Source organism: Delphinus delphis, chromosome 16 (assembly GCF_949987515.2).
Source record: "Delphinus delphis chromosome 16, mDelDel1.2, whole genome shotgun sequence".
NCBI lineage: Eukaryota > Metazoa > Chordata > Mammalia > Artiodactyla > Delphinidae > Delphinus > Delphinus delphis.
Window position 1 is genome coordinate 71,116,027 of NC_082698.1, and position 21,479 is coordinate 71,137,505.

At 46.0% G+C, this 21,479-nt stretch overlaps 1 protein-coding gene across 7 annotated transcripts in view; it reads left to right on the forward strand.

The window, feature by feature from the left end:
- RHOBTB1 (Rho related BTB domain containing 1) overlaps nucleotides 1-21,127 on the forward strand; it is a 70,339-nt gene extending 49,212 nt beyond the window's left edge. For all 7 annotated transcript variants that reach the window (XM_060034947.1, XM_060034950.1, XM_060034946.1 and 4 more), the window contains 6 exons: nucleotides 2,444-3,423; nucleotides 5,106-5,224; nucleotides 11,454-11,604; nucleotides 15,547-15,635; nucleotides 18,292-18,397; nucleotides 18,940-21,127. In XM_060034947.1, the coding sequence (XP_059890930.1) occupies nucleotides 2,444-3,423; nucleotides 5,106-5,224; nucleotides 11,454-11,604; nucleotides 15,547-15,635; nucleotides 18,292-18,397; nucleotides 18,940-19,109 (1,615 nt within the window). In that variant the 3' untranslated portion in view covers nucleotides 19,110-21,127. The remainder of the gene's footprint in view (nucleotides 1-2,443; nucleotides 3,424-5,105; nucleotides 5,225-11,453; nucleotides 11,605-15,546; nucleotides 15,636-18,291; nucleotides 18,398-18,939) is intronic.
- The last annotated feature ends 352 nt before the right edge of the window (nucleotides 21,128-21,479 follow it).

Consider the following 21,479-nt stretch of genomic DNA (forward strand, 5'->3'; position numbering starts at 1 on the left):
TATAGTAAAGTTAACTGACGTTCAGAGCCATCAGCCATAATTCTTGCCCCCAGGAACATCAGGTTCATGCAAACACATATATCCAGGTGTTTGTTTGTTTTGTTTTGTTTTGTTTTGCGGTACGCGGGCCTCTCACTGCTGTGGCCTCTCCCGTTGCGGAGCACAGGCTCCAGACGCGCAGGCTCAGTGGCCATGGCTCACGGGCCCAGCCGCTCCGCGACATGTGGGATCTTCCTGGACTGGGGCACGAACCCGTGTCCCCTGCATCGGCAGGCGGACTCTCAACCACTGCGCCACCAGGGAAGCCCTATCCAGGTGTTTTTAATCTTCTCATTTTCCTCCATCCAACCTCTGAGAGTATTTCATTCCCAAGTTGGCAGTGTCAAGTTTTAAAAAATTATATACACCTATGGTTGCAAAACTGCTTTTCAAATGGCTCTAGTGGTGATATGTTTAGAGAGTCACACGTTTAAAATACAACTTGAAGGAGAATTTGTTTCAGTCTGTATAAAATGTGGATACCAATCTTGGTGGCGGGGGCATGGAATAAGAGTTTTTCCAAAAGCTGTGCTCCTTCAATATTCTCCTTTAAAAAATAATTTTATACGTTTTATGCTTAACTCCATTTTTTGCTGGTGAGCATAGCTTTCCCCAAAATGTTGATATTAATACCTTCCTTCCAGGCAGGTACTTGCCTTAATAGGGTTGTTAGAAAATTTTATACAGATACAAGTTTTTATGCTCTCACAGCAAAAGCAAATGGTACTTTGTTGAGATAATTTCTGATGTTCTAGGTATGTCTTGGATGAATGTTCTGAAAACAATTCATGTTCCTTCTATTCTTAAATGCAGGGACTAGGAATTGAATATCGTAAGCCACGTAGAGGGAAAGAGGACTCTGGGCAAATGAGAGATGAGCCCCTGGCCCCGGAACTTTCTGTTTCAAAGGTTAGGATAGTCGGGCCTCACACCGTGGATGTGCGGAGGCCTGGAGGAGAGTTACAGAGCTCCAGGGGACAGTCCTTTCCATAGACAGTTCTGAGATTTGATGAAGGAGGTGGCATCTGAGCTAAGCCTTAAAGAGATTCATCAGTTTGTGATGAAGTTAACCCTTCTCCCTCTCTGCACTTCCCTTCCGCCTTTACAACAAGCTGCAGTTTTCCATCTAGGTCCTCAAATCCAAATTCTACCCAGTATTCTTACTGTTCCTAAGGCCGGTGCCTGTCACACACATCACCCTTGGTCTCGTAAGCCAAATATTTATTTAGGAAGATCATCTCCTAAGAGTGTGTCTCAGAACCAAGGATGTGTGTGTGAAGAGTATAAGGACAGATCCCATCTTGCCTACGTTCTGGAATCCATCTGTGTCTTGACCACGGTAAAGCCATAATTAGAGCACTCTTCTGCCAGTACTGCTTCCAGACATTTGGCTTCCTGGGTTTTGATTAGATTGTAAGCGGGCCTTGTGTGCCGGTCTAAAGGGTGCAGACTTTATTCCATGGGCTCTGTGGAACCAGAGGAAGTTTTTTTAAAGAACTGCGGCTAAGTCATACTTGTATTATGTGAGGAATTTTCGTGCAACAGTGAGCACTGTGAGAGAAAATGTGGAGAATCTGAAGAAAGATGAGTTCAGAGGCTGATGTACTAGTCCAGGCAAAAGATGATGAGGGCCTGACTGAAGGGTGTGGAAGTAAAGAGAAGCGGTGAGATATGAAATAAGGCTCACAAACCTAATAGAGGAGACTTAACGAGCTGTCGGACATGGACCATTTAGTCTAGAACCAGGGAGTTCTAGACTCTCGTTGCTTAGGAAAGGTCTCTCAGCAACTTGCAAATGTGACCTTAGGCAAACCCTTTAACCTCTCTGCCTCAGTTTCTTCAGAATGTAGAACGAATATAATAGCCATAGAGTTGCTCTGAGACTCAAGTGAGAAAATGACTATGGATTGATTTTTAAGGTATACAGCAAAATGTAAGCATAAGGGGATAATAATGAAAATGATGCAGATGATGGTGGCAATGATGATAACAGCCAACGTGTCTCAAGCGCTTACTGTGGAACAGGTACTATGCTGGGCAAATATCTCATTTAAACCTTCCAATCGTTCTTTGAGATGCAAGTACTCACTATTATTCTTCCTATTTTACAGATGGGAAAACCAAGGCTTAAAGAGGTTAAGTAACTTGTCCAGGATCACATAGCTAGCAAATGGCTGATACTTGAGTTACTGTTGTTACTACCAGAAGCACTTTTTTTTTTTTCCTGCAGTCATAAGTCCTTTATATCTGCAAGTCTTAAGGTTGGTAGATTTTTCAAGAGTCTGGTTAAAAGCCTGAATAGGATTTTAAATGTATAATCCATGTAGGTGCTTAGCTAGGCCCTGGTTACTATTTTCTTTCCTGAAAGAAGACTGGTTCTAATTTTTAAAGTATTCTATTTCAGGCCCATAAAGAGAGGGGATATCTTGCCCCCAGAAAAAGGCCGAGAGGTTGCAAAGGAACTGGGCATACCCTACTACGAAACAAGTGTATTTGACCAGTTTGGAATCAAGGATGTGTTTGACAATGCAATCCGAGCCGCCCTCATTTCCCGCCGGCACCTGCAGTTCTGGAAATCCCACCTAAAGAAAGTCCAGAAACCTCTACTTCAGGCACCATTCCTACCTCCAAAAGCCCCTCCACCGGTCATCAAAGTTCCAGAATGTCCCTCCACAGGGACGAACGAAGCCGCCTGTTTACTGGACAATCCTCTGTGCGCTGACGTCCTGTTCGTCCTCCAGGACCAGGAGCAGATCTTCGCACACCGGATTTACCTCGCTACCTCCTCTTCCAAATTTTATGATCTCTTTTTAATGGAATGTGAAGAAACCCCCCATTGGAGCGAAGGAGCCTGTGAGCAAGAGAAGCAGAGCAGGGATTTCCAGGGGCGGCCCCTGAGTCTTGATCCAGACGAGGAAAGGGAGGAGGGCACCCCAAGGACACCTCAGGCCGATCAGTGGACGTCCTCAAGCCAGAACCTGTCCCAGCAGGAGACCCCGGGGCTGGAGGCCGAGGGCTCAGCGGCGGAGACACAGACCCTGTCAGGCTGGAGTAAGGGCTTCGTTGCCATGCACAAGGAGATGCAGGTCAACCCCATTTCGAAGCGGGTGGGCCCCATGACTGTGGTCAGGATGGACCCATCCGTCCAGCCAGGCCCTTTCCGGACCCTGCTCCAGTTTCTCTATACGGGGCAACTGGATGAAAAGGAAAAGGATCTGGTGGGCCTGGCTCAGATAGCAGAGGTCCTAGAGATGTTTGATTTGCGGATGATGGTGGAGAACATCATGAACAAGGAAGCCTTCATGAACCAGGAGATTACGAAAGCGTTTCACGTCCGGAAGGCCAACCGGATAAAAGAGTGTCTCAGCAAGGGGACGTTCTCAGGTGAGTGGGTCCAATGGCAAAGTCATCGATACCTCTGGTTGCCTTTGATCAAACGTTAGCCAGACACGAGGAGGGGAAGGGTAACCGTCACTAGCGTACGTAAGTACTCTTCCCCCACGTACCCAAGTTCCACGTATTTTGCTTATTTCATTCTCACAGACTTGAGGGTTAAATCTGATGATCTCCGTTTTGCAGGTGGGGAAACGGAGGGACAGAGAGGTTAGGTAACTGGCCCACGGTTATACAGGTAGTAAATGACTGAGCCAGGATTTGAACGCAAGCTGCCCCCTAAGGCCCCGTGCTGTCACAGCGCTCCTCAAGGGTAGGTCGAGCTACCCGTGAGCCTCAGCCAGTCGGTTTGATGCTCACAACTGCCCTCCAGGATTCCTTCCCTGATCAAGTCTGTTTTGACCCTTCGGCACACACCCATGACAAAAATCAGTGACCTTTGTTCCCGAGGCCATTTCGGTGACCCTCTGCACTCCCACCTGGAAAGCGTCATCTGTCTCTAATCCCTCTCCTTTCACTTCTCACCCTCCTTTACCCTGCTCATCTGTATCCTTCCTGCCCCTTCGTTGTCTTTGATAACTGTGCCGAGGGCTGCCCACAGCGCCCTTATGTAATTGCTTAAGCACCCTGGTGGCCTGTATCCAAGATGGGCGACTGGCCCATGCTTGTCCTATCTTACAGGCTTGTGCCGTTTTTGTTCTGTAATTGTCCTCTCTGTGTATGTTTCATTGTAAAACTTTGACTTCCTGACTTCTGTTTACAGGGATACTTGTATTTTTCTTTCGCTTTCATAATGCCTGTCATAGTAATATACATGTAATAGGGGGTAGCTGAATCTGTTCATTAATTTTGAAGCTTTGCGTAATATTTACTCCAGACATTGACCGTCATGGTACAGAAGCAGTCTTGAAAGTTAATGAAATGTCACAAACCCACAGTAAAGTAAACAATAGACCTTAAGTGAACGTGATGAAATCTCCCTTTCCCTACTACAGAGGTATATTAACCAAATACAGTGTGGGAGCTTCAATTGGATTCTGTTTAAAAAAAAAACAAACAAACTATAAAATGCAATTGGGGGTAATTAGAAAAATTTGAATATGAACTAGATAATGGATGATATTAGGGAATTATTCCTAATTTTCATAAAAATAATAACGGTATGGTTATCTAGGAGAATGTTCTTATTTTTAGAAAATTCTTTATTAATAAAGTAGTTAGGAGTGAAGTATCATGCTGTTAAAAAATGTCTACATAAATGTAAAATATATAAATATATATATCGCTAAGGCAAACATGACAAAATGTTAAGCATGTGAAAAGCAAGTTGTCGTTGTACTATTCTTTCCACTGTTCTCTATGTTTGAAATTTTTCATAATAAGGCTGAAAAAATATTCCTCTCCTTTATGTTACTTTATGGTTCAGAGAATTTGTTTTGTGACCCTTTGTGTAATTTTAACTGCTTACTCCTTAATCCTCGGAGGACACGGTGAGAATTGGGTGTGCCCAAGGCGGGGGGTCGGGGGGTGCCGGGGAGGTTGGGGAGGGGTGGACACAACATCAGTGCTTAAAGGTATGGAGGAGAGAAGACGAGAGATGTAGGCTGAGGCGCGTGGGTGGAAGTTTCTCGGGGAGGTTGGCTCACGCTTGTGCTTCCTCCATCCTTGGGCAGATGTGACATTTAAGTTGGACGATGGAGCCATCAGTGCCCACAAACCGCTGCTGATCTGCAGCTGCAAGTGGATGGCTGCCATGTTCGGGGGGTCGTTCGTCGAAAGCGCCAACAGTGAGGTAGGTGCCTTCCGAAAAGCCCAAGCGGCATGTTTATGAACGTGCATGTGTATTTATGTTAGGAAGTGTTTAACTGGCCAGAGGACTTCGATTCTTTAACTGCTAACTTGGAATAGGTTTGTTTCTTTCCCTGCAGTGGAAGACTGGAGTCCTAACCGCTGGACCGCCAGGGAAATCCGGAATAGTTTTTTAGGCAGTGCTTCGGTGTCAGGTCACCGTCGTCTTTTTTTTTTTTTTTTTTTTTTTGCGGTACGCGGGCCTCTCACCACTGTGGCCTCTCCCGTTGCGGAGCACAGACCCCGGACGCGCAGGCTCAGCGGCCATGGCTCACGGGCCCAGCCGCTCCGCGGCATGTGGGATATTCCCAGACCGGGGCACGAACCCGCGTCCCCCGCATCGGCAGGCGGGCTCTCAACCACTGCGCCACCAGGGAAGCCCCTTCACTGTCTTCCTAATTCTGCCGTTATGAGGAGTTATGAGGAGCTGTTGTCGCTCACTTGTTCTGTGTGAGCCCCATGTGCTCCTGTATCCTTCCATCCTCACAGCTCTCCTTGTCCCTGAAAATATGCTCAGCTATATTTTTTAACAAATGTCACCAGGCAGGGTACTCTCAAAATCACATCGAAGCAGGGCAGACCGTCTTCCAGAAGGTGGAGACTGAAAAGTGTCTTTAGTCACTTATGTCCTGGGCTCAGCTCTGCAAGTAACAGACGGGGGAATCTTAAAAAGCCACTTCCTTGTGCCTCGGCCTCCTTATCTGCAAGACGGGGGATGCACTAGGTCACGCTCAAGGTGCCTGGAGCTGCAACTCTCCGAGGCTGCGCCCTGATCTGTCTCAGCTCTAGGGTTTGTCAACTCTAGGGAAACAGTAATGGAGCAAAGGGTGACTCCTCTGAAAGGCCTCTTGGAGTGCTTGTTACATCTAGTAGAAGCCACTGGGTAACCTGTCAAACGCTGGCCCTATCTCCAAAAGAGGGATATTCTTACAGCAGAGCAAGCCGTATCTTGGATACCCTGTATCTCCACCTTTTTACGAACTGTTGGAAAAGACGGAAAAATTCCCTTCAAGCGTTTCTGACTTTAGTCTAGAGGTAGGCATTTTTTCTGTCGAGTTTTGCAGGTATTTCTTAACCATCTTTTTTAAGAAAAAATAAAACATGGGGACGCAAGCTTATTGTCCTAAGAGGCTTGTTATGCTTATCTCAGCATCTCTCCAAACTTTTAACAGAAATACAGAAAACAATAGCTAACTTTTCCAAGGGGGGGGGGGCCTCACACCAGAAATCCGAGCACTCCCTTTGTGACCCAGACGCCTGCATTTGCATCCCCAAGTAGGGAAACAGAATCCTAGAATCACAAGCCAGGAGGGCCAGCTGTCACTAGGCCACCCTCCTGCTTCCAGAAAAAACTACAGCTGCTCCTAAACCGACCCCCAGCCAAAGACTGTCTGTTGGGGGAAGAGATGTTAGAATTATCCGGATGACCTCTTCTGGTGTCTGCCAGCCTTTGTAAACCAGGAGGTCCTTACCTGTAGCTAAATGAAGTCTTTCCTGGGCCATCAAAGGTGTTTGGGAGCATCGTTACTGAGATGACAGCAGCTGGTAGAGGCCACCCAGTGAAGAAAGGGCTTGAGGCTCAGATCCCCCAACTCCCCTACGTAAAAAGCTGAGTGGCCTTGGGCAAGTGACCACCTTGCTGGGCTCCAGCCTCCCCATCTGGAAAAGGCGATCGTAAACCCGTAACGTGGTTGTGAGGTGTGACAGTTGATACTTGCAAAGCACGTCGTAAGCGCTAAATGCAAGATGACCTCAGTCCTATTTGGATGCCGGTAGCATTGATGATATTCCTTCCCTCTCACTTCCAAGAAAATTGGGGGAAGCCACCAATTCATAAAACCTCATCCAACTGGCACGTCGCCGACTTCAGTAATCTCCTGAGATAAAGAGTCCAGAGGCTCGCTTCCCTTCTTTTTCCAGCTCTCTGAAGTGTGTGCCAGGAGTGCCGCAGATAGCCTGCTCTTCACGCAGCAGAGAGAAGTCGATCGAGGTCAGGAGCCCATTGTCCCACAAAGGGACACTGTCAGAGCTGACCTCACAAATGCTAATCCCCTTTATCCCTTCCCAGAATGGACTGTAATTGTGTCCAGATTAAAATGTGCGGGAGAGGTGACCAAAACAAAAACTTGTCAGCCGATGTGAACCACACGCGTACGCGGCGCCACAGCCTCTCCCAGGGACGACACCTGTTTAGCTTCACCCTGCCCCCCACCCCCTAAGGACCAGGTCACTCACCATTGAGAACTGCAGCTGAGCCTGATAGGGATGTAGAGATTCAACCCAGCTCAAGAGACAAAGGCCATGGAACCAAGCAAACGAAGGTCTGTGCCAGGGCACCTCGTATACGAAGAATGGCATGAGCTGTGGATATGTCCAGCCTTTCCCGCCCTTTCTCGTGATTTCCAGGGTGGACTGTAATTTACATAGTTATGAACTCTAGTCACAGCTTGACCTTGGGCAAGAGTCTGACCCCCTTTAGACCTGTGTCCTCATCTCTAAAACGGGGACCACAAGAGAACCTTTTTCAAAGGGCAGGTAAGGCACGAGGATACGCGTGTAAAGCATCAGATTTGGTGCCTAGAACATGCAAAGGCTCAAGGAGTGTCAGTGACTATTATCCCGGAGGATTCTTGTTAAATTGTTTCCATGAGGAGCTCAAGATCTTTGTCCCCCAAAAGCCTTCAGGTAACAAGCCCCCAGTTCCCTTCCTAAACTAGTGAAGTGTAGTAGAGATGGTTATGGGGGTAAGAAGAGGCATTTGGTTAAAGGCCCAATAAATGCTTCATGGTTAATTGAGGCGCGTATTCACATGGGCCTTTTCTTCCTAGGCCACCTTTTAACTCTTTGTCTTCTGAAAATCTGACATCCTCCACAAAATCCAGCCTCTTTTTTTTTTTTTTTTGCATTAATAGAATTCACATGCATATCCAGAAAGGAATAAAATATGCCCACTGATGTTCCTTTAACTTTTTTTGTCATTTAATATTTAAGAAGACACTGTAATTTACTTCTGTTTTTCTCATTACTTTTAATGTAGCAGTAAGCATAATTTTCTCCCCAGAGGTACTCAGCAAGTGGTTCATTAAAAATGCATGGCCGGCTTGTAGGAAGCAATGCTCTGGATCTAGAATACTCTCTCATTCTCTATGAGACCATCTCTAATTATAAGCCTGATCGTCTGAGCTGATCTTCGCAATTAAAATTTTAAACCAACTAAACTGGAATATGGGTCGTTGTTTAGGGTAGCATCGTATTCTTATATTTTTTAAAGCTACATTCAGCAGGTAGGGCACAACATTTTTAATTCCATTTCTTGTATTTGTATTATTTTTTAAAGTTCTGTAAAAACGGTCGCTCTGTTGCTATTCAGTTCATTATAAATGTTGAAATCACAGAAACAGCCTTTTACAGAGAATCAGCATCAAGGGGGAAAGAAATGCATGTTCTGAAAGTGTTTTCGTTTTTTCTCATTTGCTGGTTACTTCGGAGGGTCCCTAACATTATTTGCCCAAAAGAGCCATTGCTTTAAAAAAAAAAATGTTAGTGTTATATTAAGCAAGAAGGAAACAGTAGGTCATGGATGATTCCAAATGTCAGAATGCTCTGAAGACAGTGGAAGTGTTGGGCCAGGGCTGCTTGCTGGAATCCACTGTCATCTCCGGCCGCCAGAAACAACTTCTTTCCATTTAGGATGTCCATTTTGCCATGACTTAGAACGCACTCTTAGCAAAAATTGCTAAAGTCATCTGGGTAACTTCAAAATCCGTCATCTCAATGAAGAGAAGCTTTAGATGTCATCTATTCCAAACCTCTCCCATGTCACGGATGAGGAAACTGAGGTTCAGAGAGGGTGATCTGTCAAAGGTCACAGAGCATTTTAGCAACACCTCTCTGGGCCTGCCCCAGCCTCTTGCCCTGTCCTCCAAGCCGTTATTTTCAGAAACAGCAGACATCCCCATCCCTGAGAGAACAGGTGCTCATAGGAAACTCTGGGACTTTTTTATAGTGATAACCACTAACACTTTAGAGCACTTAGCACTTTGTAAAATGTATATATTTTTACTATCACAATGGCCCAAATTTTAAAGTTTCACAAGTTAATTAACCTTCAGTTACCTAAAAGGGGTACGAATCCAAGCACCATTCTAGAGAAATGAAATTTTGCCGTATGTCATTTGCCATATTTGCCATAAGTAAATTCACGTCTGTACAAGATGAACGCATGTGCACGTAAACATGTAGACACACAAATATAACCAGTGTTAGAGTCACTGGAATAGCAATTACAATACCACAGCTTCTCTATTTCAAAATGGTATAAGTAATACTTTCTACTTGCCAGGTTTTATTTATTGTAGAGGTTGTGCTAGAAACTTGAAGTGATCACGCTTGTCAAGTCATTGATGGTAGTAACCCATGCAGCTTATGAATAGAATCATAATTGTTTTCGCTCCGTCTGAGAGGGGAGGGGGTAATTTTCTTAATATTTCTAGGAGTTTTTCTGGGCCCTCTTTGATACACTTAGGGAAACTCCAACTGTCTGAAAGGATATTCCCTCTCTGAAGTGGCTGGTGTCTATGCAGGAAAATTATATAGATGGTTGCTATAACCTAAACAGTTCTGCAACCACACCACTAGAAGACTGCAATGGCCACAAGGCCCCTGTAGATTGTGGAGGCATTTTATGTGTGTGTGTGTGTGTGTGTGTGTGTGTGTGTGTGTATATATATATATATATACACATATATATACACACATACATACAAATATATGGAGAGAAATTAGATATATAGTATAGATGTAATCATATATAATATACAGATATAATCATATAGAGATATATATTTTTCTATGCTGTATAGAGAGGTTTATTAAGTACCAGAATGAAGAAGTGTGTGACTGTGCATCCTTTTGAACTTAGAAATCTAATTCTAAAAAACTGTTAGTGAAATAAGGTGCTGTAATGTAGCTTTCTTCCTTACCATGAAGGGTTTCCAGTCCTACACAGCAGTTCTGAACATAGACTTCAGAATCATATTTCCTGGGTTCAGATATCAGCCCCAGCCTCCTAGCTCTGTGACCCTGGGCGCTGGACTTAACCTCCCTGAACCTCCATCCCTTTACCTGTAAGATGGCAAAAATAAAAGTCTCTTCCTCCTAGGGAGGATATAAGGATCAAAATAGATAATGCATGTGGAAAGCTTATTAGCACAGTACTTTGTGCATAGGAGGCCTTCTATTGGGTTAATTCTTATCGTCATTCCAAATAGCAAGCACTAGGGGCACCATTCCGTGTTTTGCCAGGGTACGTCTCGTGGCGTTAGAAACCTAAAGTGAAGAATACCTGCTATAACGTGTATATCCTTGTTGATCCAGGCCCAGACATTCAGAACTCTACTTCCCAGGCAGTCCCTGGCTCCCCAGCAAACTCTAGCGTGTAGGAATATGGGCAACAACTACAGGTACTCAGGAAGGAGATTAGGGGGATCCTCCAGGGAACGCTTCCCCATACCCAGCCATTCCCCTAGATGTCCCAAGCACAGGTTTCTCTGCATCTGCTGATACCTGATAATGTTCCAGTGGTTCTATGTCTATGCCATAGGAAAAATAAAGTGTGTGTGTCATGCGAACATATACTTTTCAATTTTTTTTTATTGACATAGAGTTGATTCCATGCTCGCATTTAGTGAAAGAAGGTTGGAATCAAGCCAGTCACTGTGGCAACTAGGGTGGCTGTTCATCCTTTGTTTTGACATCTTAGAGAGCTGGGCTCTGTCATGTGTCAGCAACAGTGCAGTGTGCAGCTCCCCCCAACACCTGTCATGTTGCTAGGAGATTTCTTTCCCCACAATCGAGTATTATAAGGTACTTGGCAAGGAGGGCCTGTAATGTCATACATTTACAGCCCATTGGTCTGATTTATAAGCCCAAACAGCCATTTAAAAATTCCAAATCAGGTTATGTCAGGCAGCCCCACTTTTTTGTCATCTACAAATCAAACGGTTATGTTTCAAGCCATAGATAGTAAATGACTTCTCTGCACAGCCTCAAAGCAAGGTGTCCCGGACTCACTAACAGTGAATCACACAGTGGGGATATTTACAAGCAGTAGAGCCTGAAAGTGTGCCCACTGCTTTCTTCAGCAGAACTTACCTTTTCAAATCACCTTTCAGGTATATCTCCCGAACATAAACAAGATGTCGATGCAGGCGGTACTGGATTATCTTTATACCAAGCAGTTGTCACCTAACTTGGACCTGGACCCACTGGAACTAATTGCTTTGGCAAACAGATTTTGCCTGCCACACTTGGTCGCGCTTGCAGGTAAGGCTGATGACTCAGGGCCATGCGGTGTCTGACTGTCATATTTATCAAAATCGCATTTAAGCAAAAATAAGATTTCCAGGGAATAAAAATTTATTTTTTATCACCCAATATAGGACTGTCTGGTACAGGGTGATATGAACGGATCAAATGTATCAGACAGCCCAGTTCAATTCAGCAACTATTTTTTCAGCACCTACTTTGTAGTAGGTCCTGCTGATGCACATTTAAAGCTGAGTAATGCATGGCCCCTGCCCCTGAGGCCCGTGCTCTATGCCCTCTGCCTCATTTGTGGGTGGACCACAGAATTGGAAATAAAGCTGTTGTGTCCATTTATCCCCATAATATGTGTTCGGACACAGCGTCTAAGAAAGAGGCAGGGGACTTCCCCGGTGGTTAAAAATCTGCCTGCCAGTGCAGGGGACACGGGTTCGATCCCTGGTCCGGGAAGATCTCACATGCCACGGCACAACTAAGCCTGAGTGCCGCAACTACTGAGCCTGCATGCTGCACCTACTGAAGCCCACACGCCTAGAGCCCGTGCTCCGCAACAAGAGAAGCCACCACAGTGAGAAACCCACGCACTGCAACGAAGAGTAGCCCCTGCTCGCCTCCACTAGAGAAAGCCCGCGCGCAGCAACGAAGACACAATGCAGCCACGAAAAAAAAAGAAAGAAAGAAAGAGGCAGTAGGAGGCAGTGGGTAAGAACATAGGCTACAGATCCAGATTGCCTGGGTTCAAATCCTGGCTCCACTATTTACTGGCTGGATGATTTCCTACTTGATTTAACTGCTCTGGGTCTCAGCTTTCTCTCTCTTTAAAATGGGGATCATAATATTCTACTACAGAGTTATGAAGATTAAATGAGTTAAGAGATTATATATATATATAAAGAGAGAGAGAGGCCTTAGGAACAGTGTCTGGCACCTAGTAAGCGTTATGTAAGTGGTTTTCTTAAAGCTATTTTAGAAAATGTTCTGACATTGTCAAGACCATTTTGGGAAAAAGGGAGACTTGCTTTAACTTCACAGAATCTTATGTATCATTTCTAGACTTGCTCAGTTGGTGAGCCAAAGCAGGTCAAAATAAGATACACGCTTTCGAATATTGTTTTTCCTGAATTTAAACCTTGTGCTTCATCACCAAAGGTTTCGATTAGCAATAAGGGTGTTTATTGCTACATTTAGTTGACTCCTGTTAACCGTGAAAGCAGAATGGTGCCTGTTTTGCTCACTGGCTTATCCCCTGCACGCAGAAAAGTGCCTGAGCATATGAGGTTCTCAGTAAACATTTGTTGAATCATTAAATGAAAATGAATGTACGAACAAACCAACCAGTCATATCTGCCCTTGACTTTCTGCCAGTGTCTCTAGAGAAAAGATTTACTTCTCCGTATTCCAGGTTTCTACTACAGTCAACCAACTGGAGATCAAAGTTTTCTCCTTACCTCCCTTCTTCACCAGTTGGATAACAAGAGATGGTTGAAGTATTGCTATTCATTTTTTTAAACGGTTTTTAACCAATATACCTGAAGTCATAAATTCAAATGAGTATTGCTGCTAGGAGGCTGCAATGGGCAATTCTTTTTTTCAGAAGTAAGAGTCCCAAGCCATTTGACTATCCAGTTTTTACAAGTATTTGTCCTTTGAAAACAAATTGAACTTTTTTAAATAGTCAAAAGTAATTTGGAGGCAAATCTGTTGAACAAGGTTTGCAATCAATCTTGAAGTAGTGCCATTTTTGCTTAAATATTAAGTGTGGGGATGAAAATATGGAAGAAACTGACCCAAAGAAACCTTCTTGTGTGAACTATAGACTTCTATGTATGTTTACTTTTCTTATTAAATGCTATTATTAAGTAGTATGATTATTTAGTAAATAGCTTCCTAAGGTGATTCCTTTAATCCTTTATATAGTGTTTGGTGTGTAGTATAGAGTATTTAGACCATAGTGTTTAAAAGTCGGTTTCTGGGGTGAAAATGCCTTGCAAGGCAAAGTGTTAAATGAATATCAAGAAATATTGCAGTTCCCTAAAATTTAAAACCCAGTGACTGGACTTCCCTGGTGGCGCAGTGGTTAAGAATCTGCCTGCCAGTGCAGGAGACATGGGTTTGAGCCCTGGTCCGGGCAGATCCCACATGCCGCGGAGCAACTAAGCCCGTGCGCCACAACTACTGAGGCCACATGCCACAACTACTGACGCCCACGTGCCACAACTACTGAGCCCACGTGCCACAACTACTGAAGCCCATGTGCCACAACTACTGAGGCCGCGTGCCACAACTACTAAAGCCCGTGCGCCTAGAGCCCCTGCTCCAGAACAGGAGAAGCCACCGCAGTGAGAAGCCTGCTCGCCGCAACTAGAGAAAGCCCATGCGCAGCAATGAAGACCCAATGCAGCCAAAAATAAATAAATTTATTTTAAAAGAAAAAACAGGGCTTCCCTGGTGGCGCAGTGGTTGAGAGTCCGCCTGCCGATGCAGGGGACATGGGTTCGTGCCCTGGTCCAGGAAGATCCCACATGCCACAGAGCGGCTAGGCCCGTGAGCCATGGCCGCTGAGCCTGCACGTCCAGAGCCTGTGCTCCGCAATGGGAGAGGCCACAACAGTGAGAGGCCCGCATAACGCAAAAAAAAAAAAAAAAAAGAAAAGAAAAAACAAAAAACCCAGTGACTCCTCTGGGAGATTTAGTTCCAAATAGTTCTTTGTTTGTCAATCGAGCTGAGGAAGCTTGTGTCAAAGAAACCATCCCAATCTTGATACCCTGTTGACCAGATGGGGGGCGTACTGACTAACAAGTAAGTATGTATGGATAGAACCAGAGCAGAAAGTAAGCATGATTTGGACCATATACTAGAAGAATAGATGCAGTGCTAGAGATGAAAAAAGAATACGTCAGCATCAAGGAGCCAGAAATGCCGGGCCAAGACTGTACCCACACGTCAGCGCCAGAGGAGGGCAACAGCCTAACAGAGGCAAGACACAGCTCAGTCTCCGAACCACAGTTTGAATTCATCTTAGAAGCCTGGAACACAGCTTCAGAGCAGAAATGGCTCTCCCATCTAGACTTGTCTGACTTCTGGCTGAAGTTTCCCCCGAGCCTTTGGAATCTGAGAGGTTGAACATGCCCCTTGTCTGCTGCTGCTGAGACACACGTACACATTCACAATTTTAATTCCCCATTTGGACTCATTCCGGTTACTCAGTCTCTCCACGGTCAGAGAGTACTGAGAATTGGAGGGATGTGAATGGGGAAACTGTCAAGCAGGAAGATACGACGGAGTCTAGAGGATTCTAGGGCTTCCCTGGTGGCTCAGTGGTTGAGAGTCCTCCTGCCGATGCAGGGGACACGGGTTCGTGCCCCGGTCCGGGAAGATCCCACATGCCGCGGAGCGGCTGGGCCCGTGAGCCATGGCCGCTGAGCCTGCACGTCCGGAGCCTGTGCTCCGCAACGGGAGAGGCCACAGCAGTGAGAGGCCCGCGTACCGCAAAAAAAAAAAAAAAAAAAATAGAGGATTCTAGGCAGGCACTGGCCTGTCCAGAGCACGCTCCAACAGAACTATGTGCAGTGATGGAAACTTCCTGTGTCCGCATTGGCCGATACACATGAAATGCGGCTTGCGTGGCTGAGGACCTGAAGTTTTTACTTGGTTTACTTTTAATTATTAATTTAAGTTTAATAGTTTCAGGTGGCCAGTAGTTACCATATTGGACAGAGAAGGTCTGGAGGACTCTAGATATTTCAGAAGGCGAACAAGGATCCCCGGAGTCGCCGGTGCACTGGCTGGAGACCAGGACTCCCCGTGCTGAAAGGCGCGCGGCAGAGCGGGCCCTGGCTTCAGTTCACGTGGAGCTGTGACCCGTGCTTCCTCCCGTCGTGGCTGCTCCCGGGCCACGGCCTCCAGGCACTAACTTTCTCCCGCTCCCTCTCTCCTCCCCAGAGCAGCACGCTGTCCAGGAGCTGACCAGGGCCGCCATGAGTGGCGTGGGCATCGACGGGGAAGTGCTCTCTTATTTGGAATTGGCCCAGGTTTGTAGCAGTTTGCCTTTCACCTTTTCAGTGTGTTCAACCAGTTCGTTTAACGCTGATGCAACATTCCGCTGTTGCATCTGTCTAAATAAAGATGTCACCACCGAGTCACAGAGGCCCCCCACTGTGTGCAACGAGAAGATCTGAGAGTTTTACGTTTCATGCACGGTTCACCCTGCTGGGCTTTGTTTGAATAAAACAACAAGGACCCCACCCACACGCCAGCCCCCTTGGTGCCCCCCTCCCCCTGCCCAGAGGCACCAGCTTCACAAGTGGGAGAACAACTCAGGGCATGGGAGGAGAAGGCATTCTCTCTCCTTCCTTGAATTCTCAAACACGGATTGGCCGAGATCAGACAGTTTCTAGAATTTCGTGAAGTCCAGTGATGGATGCCTCACGTCTCACTGCAGCCCTCCTGGGTTTTTTTTTACATCAGTACTTGTTACTGTTGACGTTGTGTTTCCATAATCCCCATACACACTTGCCCCCTTCCTCCATAGAGGGTCTGAGATCCAGCCTCGGCTTGGTCACTACGTAACTTACTTAATGCACAAAGCTAAACTCTGCCTCAGTTTCCTCATCTGTAGGAAATAAGGATGGTAATTCACACCCTGTCAACCTTACAGATTATTTGGAGAATCAGGTGGGAGAGAATGTTCCAGAAAGAGCACCAAAGAGAGGAAGCCCTCTCGTAATACAAGGCACGTATGCAGAGTTATCTAGTCCCTGGCCTAGACTTACTGGCAATGAGTTTACACTCTGAAGGAACTAAGAATAAACTCTTTCGTTTCTTCTGTGGCCTGTTAGGTTTGGCTTTCTTCATTCCCTTTCTCAGGGCAGTGGTTCACTAAGTCTTAGGTCAGGCAGTTTCAATCCAGATTTCTCAGAAGGGAAAACGGTGGACCAGGACTTCCCAGCAACCTGCTCACTCTGACTTAGCATTCAACAAGGATTTGTTATTTTCTCCCCCTGTACCAGGCACCACCCTAGAGGAGAGGACATGGAGATACAAACAGGGTAGATTCTCTGCCCTTGGGGCCGTCCTAGGCCACTGAGGGAAACAGACACAAGCACAACTTATTAAAATCCAATGTGAAAAACAACCTCACAGAGGTTCCAGTTAAAACTGAGAGCAGACATCAATTACAAGTCAGATCAGCAAGGCCCCATCAACATTCCCATTTGGATGTTGGATGGCCCCAACATCCAAATGGGAATTTGGGGGTGTTTTGAAACAGGCCTGGAGGACAGCTTATGACCTGTGCCCTCTCCAGTAAGTATTCCTCCTCGAGAACAATCAGATGACCCAGAACTTCATATAGGGCCAGCCCACTGGAGGTAATGATTTACAGTTGTGTCTATTTGTTTGCTGTGTGTTCCCACCCCGTGACCTCCCCCGACCCCGCCCACACATACACCCTGCAAAGAAATAATATGATTCCTGCTCATCTCTGACAAGCCGTGGCAGGAAGAGTTTAGGACAGAGTCTCCCACATCTTAGCTCATTTGTTAGACCCTAACCCAAGAGGTAAGTATTTAACAGTCAGCTTGGGGACAGGTGGGACGCTGATCTGTTGCATTTTCCAGTTTCTGGGGTGTAAATACCCCTACCTGGCCAACTTTAACAACTTGAAGTCACCGAGCTCCGTGATGCTCTCGAGCAGGTACAAGCCAACACCAGTACCGCACTGCTCTGCTCTGACTTGCAGAAGGAAATCTATTATCGAGAGAAGTCGGAAGCACCTGCTAGAACTGTCTGTCCTGTTGGGCTTGTGATCTGCAGAGAGTTCCTTGAGTTAGTTTCTGAGGGCGTTGGCTTTTCTCTTGGCCTCTGTTCAGGGCACTGACGGGGGCCCTGGAGGAAGCACACTGTAGGTTTCAGGGGTTCACCTGCTCAAAGAAACTTCAAGAGCAACAGACAACAGAATGGATGCCTGAAAGGGGCCTGGACAGAAAGAGTGAGGGGTGGGGGGACCTGCCAAAGTGGGGGAGGGAATGGGGAGTGGGCTGTGGGTTTTTGAGCATCGGGCGTTTTGCAGTCACGGCTTCCTCAGCTGCCACTGTCCTGAGCGTCTGCTCAGAAAGGAGAGGGTGGATCGAGGGTCTGGATCCCTCCGTCCCCGCCCACACTGCCTGCTCTTCTTATGTAACCAGAGGACAGGTGGAGGACAGGCACACATGCCGCATGCTCCTGCACTGATCTTTCGTGCTCCTGTTTTAGATCTCTGGCCCCAGCCACCTGAGCTTCGACATGCAACACGGAGGCTTCTGTTGCCGGGGCTCCTTAAACGGAGATGACATCGCTGCTTTCTCCCATGGTCTGGTGCCTTCCAGAGGCCACGGCCACTTACCATTAGAGGGCAGGTGGAAGGGGAGAAGAGGAGGGCGAGGCATACTTTAGACTCCTGATCTGATACAGTGATTATTTTTAGCGCACATATCCCAGTGGGGGGGGGGGGGGGGGAGTGTGCCGAACGCTTACACGTGGCTGGCGTCGGAACCATGGGCAGAGTCAAAACCGTGTAGTCAAAACAAGAGGTTTCCGAATTAGTCATCTGGGCCCTTTATTTCTTTGACCCGTCCTGTGGCTTTTTATTTCTTTGTAGCCCCACTTTAGAAAACAGAGTCTGACCCCCTTTTGGTCACTTCCCTGCAGTTTCACAATGCCCACCAGCTGGCCGCCTGGTGTTTGCACCACATCTGCACCAACTACAACAGTGTTTGTTCCAAGTTCCGCAAGGAGATCAAATCGAAATCTGCAGGTGAGGCCGTGCGGTCCCCATCTGTCCAGTTCCCCTCACCTGTGACTGAAGGCTTTACCTTCACTGCCCTCGAGAAGGAACGCGGGCAGCCCCCAGCTCGTGGAGAATTCCTTGTACGGTAGTCACAGATTCACGTGACGTGACCCAAGGAATTGGAGGTTGGAAATCATCTCTGGAGAACTCCACGGCTGGGGGGATCTGGGCGGAGGGGGCGGTCAGGATGCCCTGCTGTGGAGCGAGCAGAGATTGCTGGCTCGCCCTTGTCCAGGGAGGCGTGCTTGGGAGCGAGCTTACGCTCTGAAGTGAAGGGGTCCTGGGTTCAGGCTGTCTGTGTCCAGCTGTGTGATTTTAGGCAAGTGATTCTACCTCTGAAAACTCTGGTGTCACAGTCTGCCACTGGCCCTACCCACAGTCCCTGCCCATTGGGTAGTTAAGATGAGCACACGATAATCATATATAAGAAGCCTAAGCACAGAACCTACCAGCACAAAGAAACCATGAATGAAGAGCAGGTATCACCATCTGCATCTTTCCTTCCCCAGACAACCAGGAATACTTTGAGCGGCACCGCTGGCCCCCCGTGTGGTACCTGAAGGAAGAAGACCACTACCAGCGTGTGAAAAGGGAAAGAGAGAAGGAAGATATTGCACTAAATAAACATCACTCGAGACGAAAGTGGTGCTTCTGGAATTCATCTCCAGCGGTCGCCTGAGGCAGAAGAGAAAAAAAAAGAAATCTGACACACCACTTTTCAAAGCACTGCTGTAAAATCGGTCTTACTGTTAGAGATAAGGTGTAGTTCAGGTGGCAGGCGCCGCTCTTCCTCCACTTTCATGCATTTACCTGTGTTGGGATCAAAGCACAAGCTCACCATCCATGAGCCTGGACAAAAAGGGAAGTTGACGCCCACTGCATTCCTTAAACTTGTATATTTTTTGTTAGAAGGCTTAATAAACTTTAGTCCGTTATCTCATTTCTTTTTATACAAAGGAAAAAAAAATCCAGCTCTCATGTTTCGAATTCCAAATTGGAAAATATTTTTATATGGTCTCTTGTAAATGAAAATACTGTGTATTACTTTATTTTACAAGCCACACATTAACCATGAAGTCGCCCTGTGATTCTCTTTGCCCATGTGATCACCAAGCATTATTACTTAGAGGGTTATCCTTCTGTCGTGAAGTAAAGGGTTGGAATGAAATTCCCCAAAGTGCAAGTTAGGGAGTGTTTCATCTTTGTTCTGCTGAATAGCATCGGTATAATTACAAAGTCCACTCCAAGAATGTGTAATATTTACGATATTTGCCATGTAAGTGCTAGTAATTATATGGTTATATGTGCCATGTAAAATAGAGTGATATCACATCTTCTGTTGTATAAAACATCTAGATTTAAGAGGACAATCTTTATAATCATTAGAAGGGCTTATTAAATCCCAGCATTATCCAGGGCAGACTCTCTGGTGGACCTGAATACAGAAGATACCGTGAGAGCATTGGTGTTCGGATTGCTGTATTAGGATGTCCATCTCTCAGTGTTCCTTGATCTTGCCGTGTTTCTGCATGCAGATTCTCCACTGACTTGAACCGAGATGGGCAAGGGAAAGGGTCCCCGGACTCTGTCCCAACGTCTGCAGGCTTGTCACACCTCCCCACTGGAAACAGGCTTCCTCAGGTCTCTCACCTGCGGCCAACTCCACTTTGTAAGACCCATATTTTTAACTCTTCCCAGGGAAAACTCATGTTGCTGCAGAAGTATACCAAGGCAGACCACCCACCCCTGCTGAAATTCAGCGGGGCCTGTGAAGGCACGAAGCTGGAGGCTGGGTCGTCTAGGGTCACTGCATTCTCCAACGAAGATGGGAATTTTACTCCAAGAGTCTAGACGGAAATGGTGCTATTGTGAGTTAGTTCTGACCCTTTGTCATTCTGAGTTTTCAGTGTTAAAATAGAAAGTACTGAGCAGGGGAGTTTTGAGAGGCCGTCAATCACTGCTTCTCTGTAAATTAAAATGTTACAGCACTCACGCAGAGCATTTTCAGGCCACACTTCCATACCTGTCAAGGGATGTTGTATGGTGGAGGCTGGGACTTATTCTTTCAGGAAGTCAATTTACTGATGCTAAAAGCTGTTGATTTTTTTTTCTACCTTTCAGAAGTTGGAAAAGAGACAGTTGAATCCAAACTCCAATGTTGACAGCCAAATATATTTGAAAATCTATCCAGATTACAGATGGACATTTATGACTGGCAGGGGATACACACCAGATTCAAGAGCTGGGAGAGGCCCAGCCATAAAGAGGCTCCTTTGTCACCCTCTCATGACAAAGGAGGGGGCAGCAGAGTAGGGAAGGATGGGATGATTGTAAATGCCTCTACTTTAATTTGGGGTCAATAGGTTGTAAGTCATTAATGGAAGGAGAAAGGAGACAGAATGAGAGGAAGAATCGGCATATATCCCATCATAAAATGGTAGGAGTTGAGTTTTCGATGAGTAGTCAGAATGGAATTTATACAACCAAAGCTCCCATGTGATTGTAATCTTGCCAAAATGTAATGGACATATAAATGAACCTGGGTATAAGCAATAATATCCACTAGTGTTTGTTATCAGCTACTGTAACCAAGTGGCTGGTTCATTTGGTTAACGCTGATTATGGCCTTTTAACCATGGTGGTTTGTTTTGTGTTTTTTATTTCACGAAAAGCCAGTAAAATCGTTTAGCTATAAAATGCCTCCAGTTTTTCTTTAAGGACTACCATCATTATCATGTGTGTAATTTTCATTGCTTTTTTAAAAAACTGTCAAAACTTTAAAGGTGCTGGGTCACGGGGGCTGTGTGTCCTCTAGGAACCAGGCAGCTTGAATGACCGTCATCTCTGTTTTCAGTATTGCCAGCATGGTGCAATGCCATGATGTAAATGAGGGGTCTGGATCTTGGCTCTTGGCTAATATGGTTATGTCATTAGACGTGGTGCAGTTCTGGAAAGAACAAAAATGGACTAATGGACTAAGTCCATTCCCCTAATGGACTTCTTATAACCGGATTTTGGGGGATTCCACCAGCAATTCAGTCAAAGTTTG